At 47.1% G+C, this 16,462-nt stretch overlaps 2 protein-coding genes across 2 annotated transcripts; both read left to right on the top strand.

The window, feature by feature from the left end:
• Positions 1-8,033: 8,033 nt before the first annotated feature.
• LOC109756191 (uncharacterized) lies at positions 8,034-8,870 on the top strand. The gene is made up of 2 exons (XM_020315055.4): positions 8,034-8,102; positions 8,225-8,870. Exons 1-2 carry the CDS (start codon positions 8,034-8,036, stop codon positions 8,729-8,731), a joined length of 576 nt encoding a protein of 191 aa, XP_020170644.3. The 3' UTR covers positions 8,732-8,870.
• Positions 8,871-10,402: 1,532 nt separating this feature from the next.
• On the top strand, positions 10,403-10,750 carry LOC120975249 (uncharacterized). The gene has a single exon (XM_040401885.2). The coding sequence runs from the start codon at positions 10,403-10,405 to the stop codon at positions 10,748-10,750; it is 348 nt and encodes a 115-aa protein (XP_040257819.1).
• The last annotated feature ends 5,712 nt before the right edge of the window (positions 10,751-16,462 follow it).

Raw genomic sequence — 16,462 nt, 5'->3', positions numbered from 1 at the left:
AAAAGAGGAGAAGAAGAAAGGAATAGAGGAGAAGATCGAAGAAAAAAAAGAAGAAAAAAAGAGGAGAAGAAGAAAGGAATAGAGGAGAGAAGTTTTCTATTTTTTCTTCTTCTCTTCTATTCCTTTCTTCTTCTCCTCTTCTTTTTCTTCTTTTTTCCTCTTCTTATTTATTTCTCCTCTTCTTCTCCTTTCTTCCTCTTCTTATTTTCCTTTTTCCTCTCCTTCTTTTTCTTCTTCTTCCTTTCCTAGCTAGATATATAAAACTTTTCTAAAAATGTAACTTTTGCATACATAAAACTTTTCCATGGATCATCATTTCTCATATATATCCATCTATAGCCACATACATATATAAATGGAAAAAAATGCTATGAACAAAAATACATATATACTTGGTAAATATTATATGAACATCGTTTCTCATATATATCAATGCATATATCCATGGATCATCATTGCTCATATATCCATAGTCATATATAAAAACTTTCTGTATATGAACAAAAAAACATTTTTTGACATATTTAGCACATTCTAAATTTTCCTAACTCTTTTACAACCACAAAAATTACTCCAACTTCATGACAGTACCCACACTCCATTTCAGCAAAAACCTTCTGATCCATAGTTCAAAATTTTCAAATTTCATTCAAATGAAATTTGAACCAGATTCAAATTCCTTGCTGAAAACCTATTCTAAACCAATCCAAAAATTCTGAAATTTTGCCATCATCTTTGTCTTGCATCAATACCTCACCACAAAAAATATCATAAATTCTAAAAATTCCCAAAGCCATCTAGCATTTGATCAAACACCCTCTATATGCACTGTTCATATCTGTAAAAAAAATTCAGAAATTTCAGAAAATTGGACGGCGTCTTGCTGCTGCTCCACTCCTTCTCCTCTCCTCTCCTTCTGCTCTTCAATGCGTCAGGGCCGGCGGCGACCATGGAGCAGGGGCGGCAGAGAGCAAGGGGCACTCGGGCGCAAGAGCGGCGCTCGATCGGGACCATGGGAAAGGGGGGGGGGGCTCACTTCGAGGGGGGCGGCGATGGCAGGAGTCTGGCGACGAGGACGGCGGGCTCGGGGCGGCACGCGGTGACGGGGACGGCGGTCTCGGGACGGCAGGCGGCGACAGGGACGTGGAGGGGTGGGCTCAGGGAGGCACGCGACGACGGGCTCAGGGATGCCGGCGACGAGGACGGCGCGGGCTCGGGGAGGCGACGGCGTTGGCGGCTGCATAGACGGCGAGGTGGAGCAGCCTGACGGCGGGGGGGGGGGAGGCAACTGGCGATGAAAACTGAAAATTTTCACAAGTGTTTGATATATAGTCCAAGCATTAGTCTCGGTTCGTGGCACCAACCGGGAGCCTTTGGTCCCGGTTGGTGGCACCAACCGGGACTAAAGGGGGGGCATTGGTCCCGGTTGGTGCCACGAACCGGGACCAAAGGGGGCATTGGTCCCGGTTCGTGCCACCAACCGGGACCAATGGCCTTGCACAGCGGCGTGGTGGTGGGAGTTTAGTCCCACCTCGCTAGCTGAGAGAGAGCCGCACCTGTTTATAAGGTGCGGTGCGCCTGAGCTGTCGAGCTCCTCTCTAAAGCAAGCTTACGGGCCTAACCTCTCTGTACATGCCTGTGGGCCTACTGGGCCTTCTCAGTTGCTGCATCAAAGCGGACACCGTTGTTTTGGTTGGTGCTCTTTTGATCTTGGGCGATCGTGTAAAATGTATTCCCATTTATCTCCTATCCTTTGTAAGTCAATACAGTCGAAGATGGTCCCCTGGACAACGAGTACAACTCATCACAAATAGTGGTGTCACCTCTGAGACGTGTTTCCAACCAACTGCTGAAAGTCCTGATGTGTTCACATGTAATTCAGTCGTCACACTGCTCCGGGTGTTTGGAGCGCAGACTGTTCTTGTGTTCATCGACATACGGGGTCACCAAGGTAGAGTTCTGTAGAACTGTGTAGTGTGCTTGAGACCAAGAATATCCGTCCCTGCATATTATTGAGTCCCCTCCAAGCGTGCCTTTTCCAGTCAGTCTCCCCTCATACCGCGATTTAGGGAGACCTATCTTCTTAAGGCCAGGAATGAAGTCAACACAAAACCCAATGACATCCTCTGTTTGATGGCCCATGGAGATGCTTCCTTCTGGCCTAGCGCGATTACGGACATATTTCTTTAGGACTCCCATGAACCTCTCAAAGGGAAACATATTGTGTAGAAATACGGGCCCCAGAATGACAATCTCGTCGACTAGATGAACTAGGACGTGCGTCATGATATTGAAGAAGGATGGTGGGAACACCAGCTCGAAACTGACAAGACATTGCGCCACATCACTCCTTAGCCTTGGTATGATTTCTGGATCGATCACCTTCTGATAGATTGCATTGAGGAATGCACATAGCTTCACAATGGCTAATCGGACGTTTTCCGGTAGAAGCCCCCTCAATGCAACCGGAAGCAGTTGCGTCATAATCATGTGGCAGTCATGAGACTTTAGGTTCTGGAACTTTTTCTCTGGCATATTTATTATTCCCTTTATATTCGACGAGAAGCCAGTCGGGACCTTCATACTGAGCAGGCATTCAAAGAAGATTTCTTTCTCTTCTTTCGTAAGAGCATAGCTGGCAGGACCTTCATACTGCTTCGGAGGCATGCCGTCTTTTTCGTGCAAACGTTGCAGGTCCTCCCGTGCCTCAGGTGTATCTTTTGTCTTCCCATACACGCCCAAGAAGCCTAGCAGGTTCACGCAAAGGTTCTTCGTCACGTGCATCACGTCGATTGAAGAGCGGACCTCTAGCTCTTTCCAGTAGGGTAGGTCCCAAAATATAGATTTCTTCTTCCACATGGGTGCGTGTCCCTCAGCGTCATTCGGAACAGCTAGTCCGCCGGGACCCTTTCCAAAGATTACGTGTAAATCATTGACCATAGCAAGTACGTGATCACCGGTACGCATGGCGGGCTTCTTCCGGTGATCTGCCTCACCTTTGAAATGCTTGCCTTTCTTTCGACATTGATGGTTGGTCGGAAGAAATCGACGATGGCCCAGGTACACATTCTTCCTGCATTTGTCCAGGTATATACTTTCAGTGTCATCTAAACAGTGCGTGCATGCGTGGTATCCCTTGTTTGTCTGTCCTGAAAGGTTACTGAGAGCGGGCCAATCGTTGATGGTTACAAACAGCAACGCGTGCAGGTTAAATTCCTCCTGTTTGTGCTCATCCCACGTACGTACACCGTTTCCATTCCACAGCTGTAAAAGTTCTTCAACTAATGGCCTTAGGTACACATCAATGTCGTTGCCGGGTTGCTTAGGGCCTTGGATGAGAACTGGCATCATAATGAACTTCCGCTTCATGCACATCCAAGGAGGAAGGTTATACATACATAGATTCACGGGCCAGGTGCTGTGATTGCTGCTCTGCTCCCCGAAAGGATTAATGCCATCCGCACTTAAACCAAACCATACGTTCCTTGGGTCAGCTGCAAACTCAGCCCAGTACTTTCTCTCGATTTTTCTCCACTGCGACCCGTCAGCGGGTGCTCTCAACTTCCCGTCTTTCTTACGGTCCTCACTGTGCCATCGCATCAACTTGGCATGCTCTTCGTTTCTGAACAGACGTTTCAACCGTGGTATTATAGGAGCATACCACATCACCTTCGCAGGAACCCTCTTCATGGGGGGCTCGCCGTCAACATCACCAGGGTCATCTCGTCTGATCTTATACCCGCAATGCACCACATACCGGGCATGCGTTCAGATCCTTGTACGCACCGCGGTAGAGGATGCAGTCATTAGGGTATGCATGTATCTTCTGCACCTCCAATCCTAGAGGGCATACGACCTTCTTTGCTGCGTATGTACTGTCGGGCAATTCGTTATCCTTTGGAAGCTTCTTCTTCAATATTTTCAATAGCTTCTCAAATCCTTTGTCCGGCACAGCATTCTCTGCCTTCCACTGTAGCAATTCCAGTATGGTACCGAGCTTTGTGTTGCCATCTTTCCAATTGGGGTATAACCCTTTTTTGTGATCCTCTAACATGCGATCGAACTTCAGCTTCTCCTTTTGACTTTCGCATTGCGTCCTTGCATCGACAATGACCCGGCGGAGATCATCATCATCGGGCACTGGTTCCTCTTGATCTTCAGCAGCTTCCCACCTTGCAGCATCATTGGGCACATCGTCTGGTTCCTCTTGATCTTCAGCAGCTTCCCCCGTTGCAGCATCACCGTATTCAGGGGGCACATAGTTGTCATCGTCCTCTTCTTCTTCGCCGTCTTCCATCATAACCCCTATTTCTCCGTGCCTCGTCCAAACATTATAGTGTGGCATGAAACCCTTGTAAAGCAGGTGGGTGTGAAGGATTTTCCGGTCAGAGTAAGACTTCGTATTCCCACATATAGGGCATGGACAACACATAAAACCATTCTGCTTGTTTGACTCAGCCACTTCGAGAAAATCATGCACGCCCTTAATGTACTCGGAGGTGTGTCTGTCACCGTACATCCATTGCCGGTTCATCTGCGTGCATTATATAAAATTAAGTGTGTCAAAAACCATTACAGAACATCATGAATAGATAATTAAGTGACCAAATTAATAGAAGTTCATCATCACATTAAAACCAAAGTACATACATAGTTCTCATCTAACAACATATATATAGCTCTCCAGAGCATCTAATTAATTAAACCATACATTGAAACTATGTAAAACATTTCAATGCGAAAACAAATGCGATCATAATCGCAACCAAGGTAACAATTGATCCAACGGCATAATGATACCAAGCCTCGGTATGAATGGCATATTTTCTAATCTTTCTAATCTTCAAGCGCATTGCATCCATCTTGATCTTGTGATCATCGACGACATCCGCAACATGCAACTCCAATATCATCTTCTCCTCCTCAATTTTTTTTTATTTTTTCCTTCAAGTAATTGTTTTCTTCTTCAACTAAATTTAACCTCTCGACAATAGGGTCGGTTAGAATTTCCGGTTCAACCACCTCCTAGATAAATAAAATCTATGTCACGTTGGTCGGCATATTTGTCATAAACAATAAATGAACCAAATAGTTATAAAAAGATAATATATACCACATCCGAATCATAGACAGGACGAGGGCCGACGGGGGCGGATACCAAAACCATCGCACTATGTAATAAGAAGGAATAATAAAAGTAACAAAATTAGACAAGTATCTATCTAAAGTAAGAATTTTTTTCTTTCAGAAAGAAGATAAGAACAAGAGGCTCACCACGGTGGTGCTGGCGACGAGATCGGCGCGGGCGATCGACGGCGGTGAAGACGGGGACGGGACGTGACGGACCGCTAAACCTAGACAAATCTCGGGGAAAATGGAGCTCGGAGGTCGAGTTTCGAGAGGAGAAAGATTAACTAGTGTGGCTCAGACATTTCATCGAACACCTCATGTGCATAGGAGGTGAGCTAGAGCACCCAAATGCCCTCCCCTCGCCGGCCAGAAAAAACAGAGCACTGTGGAGTGCTCTGCTGTGGCGATGGGGTATATATAGGCAACTCATTGGTCCCGGTTCATGGCACCAACCGGGACTAAAGGCCTTTGGTCCCGGTTGGTGCCACGAACCGGGACCAATGCCCCCCTTTAGTCCCAGTTGGTGGCACCAACCGGGACCAATGCCCCCCTTTAGTCCCGGTTGGTGGCACCAACCGGGACCAAAGGCCTTGTGCTGCCCCTCGTCAAAAGTTTAGTCCCACCTCGCTAGTTGAGAGAGCTCGAGAGTGGTTTATAAGCACTGCTGCGCCCACCCTCTCGAGCTCCTCTCAACTGCAGGCTTTCGGGCCTAACTGTTCTCTTTGCCTGTGGGGCCTACTGGGCCTTCTACGGGCCTGAATCCTGGCCCATGGATGGGTTTCAAGTCGTATTCAGGCCGTGGCCCAGTAGGTGGCATAATTTTTTCCCTGTTTTTTGTTTTCTCTTTTGCTTTATTTATTTTGTTTTGTTTCTACTTACAACAAAAAACTTATTTATTTTATTCCATTTTGTTTCTAATTACTTATGTATTTTACTTTATTTATTTTATTTTTATTTATTTTACTGCTGCTATTTTTATTTAATTTATTAAGGTTTATTTATTTTATTTACTATAGTTGATTTTATTTTATTTTATTAAGGTTTATTTATTTTTATTTATTTTATTAAGGTTTATTTATTTTATTTACTATAAAAAAATGAACATAGATGCGAATATAGAGAAAATTCAACCTAAATTCATAATAAATTTCTATGAAATTCAAAGAAATTTACTGTGAATTTAGGTCAAATTCCCTGTATAAGGGCATCTATTTTCACTTTGAGAGGAGCTCAACAAGGCAGAGAGGGACGGGCTTATAAACCGGTGTGAGCGCCCTTCGGTTGGCGAGGTGGGACTAAACTCTGACCGCTACTAGGACCAACCCTTTAGTCCCGGTTTGTGGTATGAACCGGGACTAAAGGGTGAGCCTCTGGTCCCGGTTCAAGCCACCAACCGGGACCAATGGTGGTGGGCCAGGAGCGAGGCCCATTGGTCCCGGTTTGTCCCACCAACCGGGACCAAAGGGGCCGGACAAACCGGGACCAATGCCCCCAGGAGGCCCGGCAGGCCCCTGGCCGCACGAACCGGGACCAATGCTCACATTAGTCCCGGTTCGTGACTGAACCGGGACTAATGTGAATATTGCCCTGTGACCAAAGCCCAGTTTTCTACTAGTGTGGCCATGGTCCGACTTGTGTATAGTCTGGCCATGGTCTGGGGTATGTCTGACTAGTGTCCAGGTTGTGTGCGTGTGTTTGTTGGCGAAGAACCAGGGGGTGAGCACGTCGCTAGCACTGGTAGTGACCGCGTCATCCGCGTCCGAGCGCGGCGGGTGCGTGAGCCAGGGGGTGCGGGGCGTGGGTAGTGGATGAGTGGGCGCGGCGTATGAGCGCGCGTATAAATCTCCCTGAACCCCTGTGTATCGCGGTGTGGGTTGAGTTCGAGCTCAAAGAAAAAACGCCGTTGTTGCGGCGGGCGTTCGTGCGCCAGGGAAACCACCGCGTCCACTGTTGCTTCTTCTTCCTTCTTTCTTCTTTAGTGTGTGCTAGAGTGAGAAGTGTTGAGAGAGAGAGAGAGAGAGAGGGGTAGAGCTAGGGCCAGCTAGGGCAAGGGCTCGGCTCCAACAGGTTTTACAACATCTACTGGAGATGCTCTGATATATCTATCATGTGACATATTTTCACCATGTATATATTTGCTGTTTTTGAGGAAATTGTATTTTATGAATAAATAAGGAGTCAAAATGTAAAGTTCAAACCCATGATATTGTTCAAGCGACACGCGTTCTCACACGGCGCATAAAGTAGATGTTTATTTGTTTGTTAAATACCAATATATCTCAATCCAGTATCCCCTTTTCCCCGATAAAAGCACCAGATAACACTGAAGCAAGGAAAATAAAAATGAACTTGACTAGTAAACGAGGAGGAACTGATGAGACTAGCTAGAAACCAAGAACATGAAGATGGCACCGGGGAACATCCATGCATGAGCGCTAATACGACCAGGCATTTCCTCTCTATTCATGATAGTAACTAGTTTTGCTAATCGTGGCGATGGACTATTTGAACGCACTAGGTGTCTTCCTGGAGCACAGGAGATGGACTATTGAACTGTCTTGCACCCATGATGGAGACCTGACAGACACCTGACCTGAGCCAAGAAAGCTTGCAGATATATCTGTGCCTGAAGTGAGGTGTGTCTTGGCGATGCCTCTTTTCACCATGTCACTGTAAGTCGCATGTAAGTCTGGCTGTTTGCTCCACACATGATGCAGCTGGAAGTCTTTCTCCTGCCTCAGTAGAAATGGAAGTTTGTTTCTTTTCATCAAAACCTAACACACCACATAGTCACTAGGACAATAAGATAATGGTGCATATGGCCGTCGACATGGAGCACTACTGGCCGGAGAACTGTTAAAGATTTCCATATCCTTTTCCCTTTGGGGGCATGATGAGAACTGATGGTCGACAAGAATCACTACTACCAAAGCCACTTTACTACTGTGGGCATGCTGGTGATGGACCTCCAAGTCCTTTGTCGTTAGCGTGCTACTGCCCTGCTTGCAATAATTAATTCGACTCCGCATTTAGGAAATGCTAGGCTTCCTTTCATGGCTGCAAACCTCGCCACTCTAAACCAACGCACAACTAGGCTAGGGAAGAAGGTGGAGGTGTCCTCCGGCTGGCCGGCCGTTCTCCTCGGATGGAAGCTTCTCATGCCGCCGCGGCTGGGGCGACAGAGGCAGCAGCTGCTGCTTCTCTAGACCTATCTCTAGCACTAGCCCCTGTGCCACCACCGCCACCTTGCTCCTCTTCTCGGGCTGTAGCAGATGCTCTTCTTCCTTCTAGGGGTGCCGGCGGTGACAGCCCCGGCCATGGTGGTGGCTCGAGGCTCTTCTCGTGTCTCTTCTGCGAGAAGACCTTCCTCAAGTCGCAGGCACTGGGGGGCCACCAGAACGCGCACAAGAAGGAGAAGGCCGGCGGCAGCTGGAACGCCCACCTCTACCTCCCCGCGGCGGCGGGAGCAGCCACCCACCACAACCAGCCGGCCACCTTGACGTCCATGCCACCGGTGACCCGGCCGCCCGCGAGTACGCCCACTAGCAGGCTTGACGATGACCACGAGCAGCAGCAGCTTGATCTTAGCCTCAGGCTCTAGCTAGCATTCTCTAGTGTCAAACCGTCAATATATTCACGTCCGTGCTTTTTTCTTCTTATATCAACTAGCTTGACCGTGCATTCAAGTATCTGTGGAGGCAACTTGCTTTTATCATTGTTATTAAATTGCGTGCACTACTCGCGTGTTTGACCTTTCTGAATTTTGCGCCGAGTAGCTTTGTAAAAAGGAGTAGCTCAATAACGCATGTTGGTCGACAGGGATATATCACTGCCAAACTGTTACTACGTACTCTCTTTGTTCAGAAATACTTGTCAGAGAAATAGATAGTATTTCCGGAGAGAGAGAGCACTATCTTGTAGCCATGATAGATCTGCCTGCGTGGTTGGCTATAGACGGGGTGAGCCCGCCCATATGGTCGTTAGCTAGGGCCGCTTGCAGTAGTGCGCCTCCCAGATCTAGCAAGTGTCTGGCTTCCTTTCATGGAGAAGATGGGATCTTTTACTCCGGACAGGTGTCCCAAGTTTCTGTTGGTCCAGGAGAAATGAGGTTCAACATAGTAAAGATGATATTTTTCACTCACTACCAAACTAATGCAACAGTACTACCACTTCTGTAGCCATGATCGATCGACCCTGGGCGCGCCCTGCCGTTCCTCCCTACGTGTTCCTCCGTGGCTGGCCATGGCTCACGGGAGCAGGGCGCCCGTGTGTTGGACCTTCGACGTTAGCGCTACTCGCAATAACTAATGCGGATAGCTCCTCGATTTAGCAAGTGGCATATTTCCTTTCCTGCCGCGCTCCTCCCTATAACATCCATCATCAGAGCTCAGACTTGAGCTTGCCATGTGTAGGCTAGAGGGTGAAATCCATATGTACGAGAAGCAAAGCTGGTAGGTATGCAAATATCCCCATGTCGGTATGTAAAGATACCCGCTCGTATGGACTCGGTGCGGCAAATCCCATCAGGCATCGCCTATATGAGTGTCTAAAGAATATCGAAACAAATTGAGTCGCGCTTGTGAGATCGGGGCGAGCACCGAATCAATGGTTCATGTCGCGTCGCGCGCTGAAACAAGAGCGGGCACGTTTGCTCTTCATACTTTCCATTTTTTGTCTCCATTGATACTTAACCATGAACGGACCCATTAGTGTGGGGTTTAGACGCCTGGAGTACTCCCTCCGTTTCAGTTTACAAGTCCTGCGCGTATACCTAGGTTGCCAATTTTATCACACTAATATAAACTATATAACACAAAAATTATACCGTTTGAAAATAGAACATCTGAAGTTTATATTGGTATATTTTTTGTAATATGTGACTTGTATTAGGTTGGTCAAATTGACGACCTAGGGGTACGCGCACACCCTGTAAACTGAGAGAGGGAGTAGTAACCTTTGATCCAGCCTTAAATATTTGGTCTAGTGGGAATATAGTTTAGGTGGCCCGCTGGTTTGCTTTCCTAGAAAAAAACTTAATGACCTTTTTTTTAGAAACAGAGGTACTCAATGACCTGATGCTGATGGTGTGTACATTACATTACATCTTGTAGCCATGATGTAACCAATGGATGTCCTAGTTGGTAGCTGCCCGCAGACTGGAAGGGGCACCCAGATTTAGCAAGTGGTCACCAGCCCCCTATAAAACTCAGTTGCCACCAGCCGCCACTGAGAGCTCACACCTCCTCGTCTCACCATCTTTTCCGATAAGAGCATGGAGGCTCAGGCTCCCCCTGAAGCCGCAGGATCTCCTCTAGACCTATCTCTCACTATGGCCCCCGGGGCTCCTTGGTCTGTTCTTCCTTCTGGTCGCGGTGGTCGCCATCGCAGCGGCACGGGATCAAGGCTCTACTCTTGCCTCTTCTGTGAGAGGACGTTCCTCAAGTCGCATGCGCTAGGGGGCCACCAGAACGCGCGCAGGATGGAGAGGGTCGTCGGCAGCTGGAAGGCCCACCTCTACCTCCCTGACCATCATCATGCCGCGGCAGCAGCCACCGGTATAGCGCGTCTTGACACCGACGATGACAAGCACCAGAAGCTTGATCTTAATCTCAAGCTTTAATTTGCTCTAGCTCCTGTGTACACTAAGCAGTACGCACAGGGCAGGCTTAGCTCCATTGGCCATTGCTATATACGGTCACTAGCATATGTGCGCCTTGTCCCTTCATGTATGAAATCACAAGGCTTTTCTCATTCTTCTGCATGGCGCCATGCCAGCGATCGACCAGGATGAGAATTATGACTAATTCCCAGGCTGTTGCATTTTTCCTATGCACCCACCTGCATGTAAATAAAACCAAATCCGTCCTCCTTTTCCATCAAGGTGCAAACGTTATATACATACTCCCTCCGTAAAAAAATATAAGAGCGTTTAGATCATTACTTTTAGTGATCTAAATGCTCTTATATTTGTTTACAGAGGGAGTACTTTTTTCAAGGCTTTTGGAATCCAAACATAATTTTTTGCAAGTGATTCCCAAACAGAATTGTTAGCAAAGATGGCTTTCCATAAACATCTTCTTAAAACGGGTTTCGGTAAAATTGTTTTTAATTACTCGCTATACAAACAACTACTAAAAGGAACATATCCAATGACATAATTGTTGGGAATCGTAGCATAATTTTAAAATTTTCCTACGCTCACCAAGATGCATCTATGGAGTATACTAGCAACGAGGGTAAAGGAGTGCATCTACATACCCTTGTAGATCGCGAGCGGAAGCGTTCCAATGAACGTGGATGACGGAGTCGTACTCGCCGTGATCCAAATCACCGATGACCGAGTGCCGAACGGACGGCACCTCCGCGTTCAACACACGTACGGTGCAGCGACGTCTCCTCCTTCTTGATCCAGCAAGGGGGAAGGAGAGGTTGATGGAGATCCAGCAGCACGACGGCGTGGTGGTGGATGTAGCGGGATGCCGGCAGGGCTTCGCCGAGCATATACGAGAGAGAGAGGTGTTGCAGGGGGAGAGGGAGGCGCCCAAGGCTGTAGTGTTGCTGCCCTCCCTCCCCCCCTATATATAGGCCCCCTTGGGAGGGGGGGGGGGGCGCCGGCCAAACTGTTGGAAATATGCCCTAGAGGCAATAATAAATGGTTATTATTATATTTCTTTGTTCATGGTAATTGTCTATTATTCATGCTATAATTGTATTGTCCGGAAATCGTAATACATGTGTGAATACATAGACCACAACCTGTCCCTAGTAAGCCTCTAGTTGACTAGCTCGTTGATCAACAGATAGTCATGGTTTCCTGACTATGGACATTGGATGTCATTGATAACGGGATCACATCATTAGGAGAATGATGTGATGGACAAGACCCAATCCTAAGCATAGCATAAAAGATCGTGTAGTTTCGTTTGCTAGAGCTTTTCCAATGTCAAGTATCTTTTCCTTAGACCATGAGATCGTGCAACTCCCGGATACCGTAGGAGTGCTTTGGGTGTGCCAAACGTCACAACGTAACTGGGTGACTATAAAGGTGCACTACAGGTATCTCAGAAAGTGTCTGTTGGGTTGGCACGGATCGAGACTGGGATTTGTCACTATCTCTGGGCCCACTCGGTAATGCATCATCATAATGAGCTCAATGTGACTAAGGCGTTAGTCACGGGATCATGCATTGCAGTACGAGTAAAGAGACTTGCCGGTAACGAGATTGAACAAGGTATTGGGATACCGACGATCGAATCTCGGGCAAGTAACATACCGTTTGACAAAGGGAATTGCATACGGGATTGACTGAATCCTCGACATCGTGGTTCATCCGATGAGATCATCGTGGAACATGTGGGAGCCAACATGGGTATCCAGATCCCGCTGTTGGTTATTGACCGGAGAGGCGTCTCGGTCATGTCTGCATGTCTCCCTAACCCGTAGGGTCTACACACTTAAGGTCCGGTGACGCTAGGGTTGTAGAGATATATGTATGCGGAAACCCGAAAGTTGTTCGGAGTCCCGGATGAGATCCCGGACGTCACGAGAGGTTCCGGAATGGTCCGGAGGTGAACAATTATATATAGGAAGTCAAGTTTCGGCCACCGGGAAAGTTTCGGGGGTTACCGGTATTGTACCGGGACCACCGGAAGGGTCCCGGGGGTCCACCGGGTGGGGCCACCTATCCCGGAGGGCCCCGTGGGCTGAAAGTGGAAGGGAACCAGCCCTTAGTGGGCTGGGGCGCCCCCCTTGGGCCTCCCCCCATGCGCCTAGGGTTGGGAACCCTAGGGGGGAGCTTCCCCCTTGCCTTGGGGGGCAAGGCACCCCTTCCCCCCCACTTGGCCGCCGCCCCCCCTTGGAGATCTGATCTCCAGGGCCGGCGCCCCCCCAGGGGGCCTATATAAAGGGGGGGGGGGAGGGAGGGCAGCACACAACAGCCTTGGGCGCCTCCCTCCTCCCCTGCAACACCTCTCTCTCTCGCAGAAGCTCGACGAAGCCCTGCCAGAGACCCGCTACATCCACCACCACGCCGTCGTGCTGCTGGATCTCCATCAACCTCTCCTTCCCCCTTGCTGGATCAAGAAGGAGGAGACGTCGCTGCACCGTACGTGTGTTGAACGCGGAGGTGCCGTCCGTTCGGCACTCGGTCATCGGTGATTTGGATCACGGCGAGTACGACTCCGTCATCCACGTTCATTGGAACGCTTCCGCTCGCGATCTACAAGGGTATGTGGATGCACTCCCTTCCCCTCGTTGCTAGTAGACTCCATAGATGCATCTTGGTGAGCGTAGGAAAATTTTAAATTATGCTACGATTCCCAACAGTGGCATCATGAGCCAGGCCTATGCGTAGTTACTATGCACGAGTAGAACACAAAGCAGTTGTGGGCGTTGAGTTTGCCAATTCTTCTTGCCGCTACTAGTCGTTTCTTGTTTCGGCGGCATTGTAGGATGAAGCGGCCCGGACCGACCTTACACGTACGCTACGTGAGACAGGTTCCACCGACTGACATGCACAAGTTGCATAAGGTGGCTAGCGGGTGTCTGTTTCTCCTACTTTAGTCGGAACGGATTCGATGAAAAGGGTCCTTATGAAGGGTAAATAGAAATTGGCAAATCACGTTGTGGTCATACGTAGGTAAGAAAACGTTCTTGCTAGAAACCTACAAACCACGTAAAAACTTGCAACAACAATTAGAGGACGTCTAACTTGTTTTTGCAGCAAGTGCTATGCGATGTGATATGGCCAGAAGATGTGATGAATGATATATGTGATGTATGAGATTGATCATATTCTTGTAATAGGAATCACGACTTGCATGTCGATGAGAATGACAACCGGCAGGAGCCATAGGAGTTGTCTTTATTATTTTGTATGACCTGCGTGTCATTGAATAACGCCATGTAAATTACTTTACTTTGTTGCTAAACGCGTTAGCCATAGAAGTAGAAGTAATTGTTGGCGTGACGACTTCATGAAGACACAATGATGGAGATCATGGTGTCATGCCGGTGACGAAGATAATCATGGTGCCCCGAAGATGGAGATCAAAGGAGCATGATGATATTGGCCATATCATGTCACTATTTGATTGCATGTGATGTTTATCATGTTTTTGCATCTTATTTGCTTAGAACGACGGTAGTAAGTAAGATGATCCCTTATAATAATTTCAAGAAAGTGTTCATCCTAACTGTGCACCGTTGCGAAGGTTCGTTGTTTCGAAGCACCACGTGATGATCGGGTGTGATAGATCCTAACGTTCGAATACAACGGGTGTCGACGAGCCTAGCATGTACAGACATGGCCTCGGAACACACGCAATACACTTAGGTTGACTTGACGAGCCTAGCATGTACAGACATGGCCTCGGAACACGGAGGACCGAAAGGTCGATCATGAGTCGTATAGAAGATACGATCAACATGGAGATGTTCACCGATCTTGACTAGTCCGTCTCACGTGATGATCGGACACGACCTAGTTAAACTCGGATCATGTTTCACTTAGATGACTAGAGGGATGTCTATCTGAGTGGGAGTTCATAATCAGATGAACTTCATTATCATGAACATAGTCAAAAAGGTATTTGCAAATTATGTCATAGCTTGCGCTTAGTTCTACTGGTTAAGATATGTTCCTAGAGAAAATTTAGTTGAAAGTTGGTAGTAGCAATTATGCGGACTGGGTCGTAAACTGAGGATTGTCCTCATTGCTGCATAGAAGGCTTATGTCCTTAATGCACCGCTCGGTGTGCTGAACCTCAGCGTCGTCTGTAGATGTTGCGAAACATCTGACATACACGTTTTGATGACTACGTGATAGTTCAGTGAGTAATGCTAACGGTTTAGAATTGTGGCACGAGAGACGTTTTTTTTTTGAAACGTCGCAGAACATATGAGATGTTCCGAAGACTGAAATTGGGATTTCAGACTAGTGCCCACGTCAAGAGGTATGAGACCTCTGACAAGTTTCTTAAGACTGCAAACTAAGGGAGAAAAGCTCAATCGTTGAGCGTGTGCTCAGATTGTCTGAGTGCCACAATCGCTTGAATCGAGTGGGAGTTAATCTCCCAGATGAGATAGTGATAGTTCTCCATAGTCACTGCCACCAAGCTAGTAGAGCTTCGTGATGAACTATAACATATCAAGGATAATTATGATGATCCTTGAGCTATTCGCGATGTTTGACACCGCGAGAGTAGAAATCAAGAAGGAGCATCAATTGTTGATGGTTAGTAAAACCACTAGTTTAAGAAGGGCAAGGGCAAAAGGGATACTTCATGAAACAGCAAGTCGTTTGCCGCTCTAGTGAAGAATCCCAAGGTTGAACCCAAACCCGAGACTAAGTGCTTCTGTAATGAGAGGAACGGTCACTGAAGCAGTACTACCCTAGATACTTGCTAGATGAGAAGGCAGGCAAGGTCGACAGAAGTATATTGGATATACGTTATATGAATGTGTACTTTACTAGTACTCCTAGCAGCACCAGGGTATTAGATACCGGTTCGGTTGCTAAGTGTTAGTAACTCGAAATAAAAGCTGCGGAATAAATGGAGACTAGCTAAAGGTGAGATGACGATATGTGTTGGAAGTGTTTCCAAGGTTGATGTGATCAAGCATCGCATGCTCCCTCTACCATCAAGATTTGGTGTTTGCGTTGAACATGATTGGATTATGTTTACCGCAAAACGGTTATTCATTTAAGGAGAATAATGGTTACTCTGTTTATTTGAATAATACCTTCAATGGTCTTGCACCTAAAATGAATCTCGATCGTAGTGATACACATGTTCATGCCAAAAGATATAAGATAGTAATGATAGTACCACATACTTGTGGCACTGCCACTTGAGTCATATTGGTGTAGAACACATGAAGAAGCTCCATGTAGGTGGATCTTTGGACTCAATCGTTTTTGAAAAGATTGAGACATGCGAACCATGTCTATTGGTATATATGCATGAAGAAACTCCATACAGATGGATCGTTTGGACTCACTTGATTATAAATCACTTGAGACATGCAAATCATACCACATGGGCAAAATGACTGAAAGTCCTCGTTTTCAGTGAGATGGAACAAGAGAGCAACTTATTGGAAGTAATACATTTTGATGTACGCAGTCCAATGAGTGTTGAGGCATGCAGTGGATATCGTTATGTTCTTACTTCACAGATGATTTGAGTAGATGCTGAGTGTATTTACTTGATGAAACACTAGTCTGAATTATTGAAAGGTTCAAGTAATTTCAGAGTGAAGTTGAAGATCGTCGTGACAAGAGGATAAAATGTCTGTGATATGATCATAGAGATGAGTATCTGAGATACGA

The sequence above is a fragment of the Aegilops tauschii genome, chromosome 3, assembly GCF_002575655.3.
Source record: "Aegilops tauschii subsp. strangulata cultivar AL8/78 chromosome 3, Aet v6.0, whole genome shotgun sequence".
Lineage (NCBI taxonomy): Eukaryota > Viridiplantae > Streptophyta > Magnoliopsida > Poales > Poaceae > Aegilops > Aegilops tauschii.
This window is presented reverse-complemented; position numbering and strand designations above follow the sequence as displayed.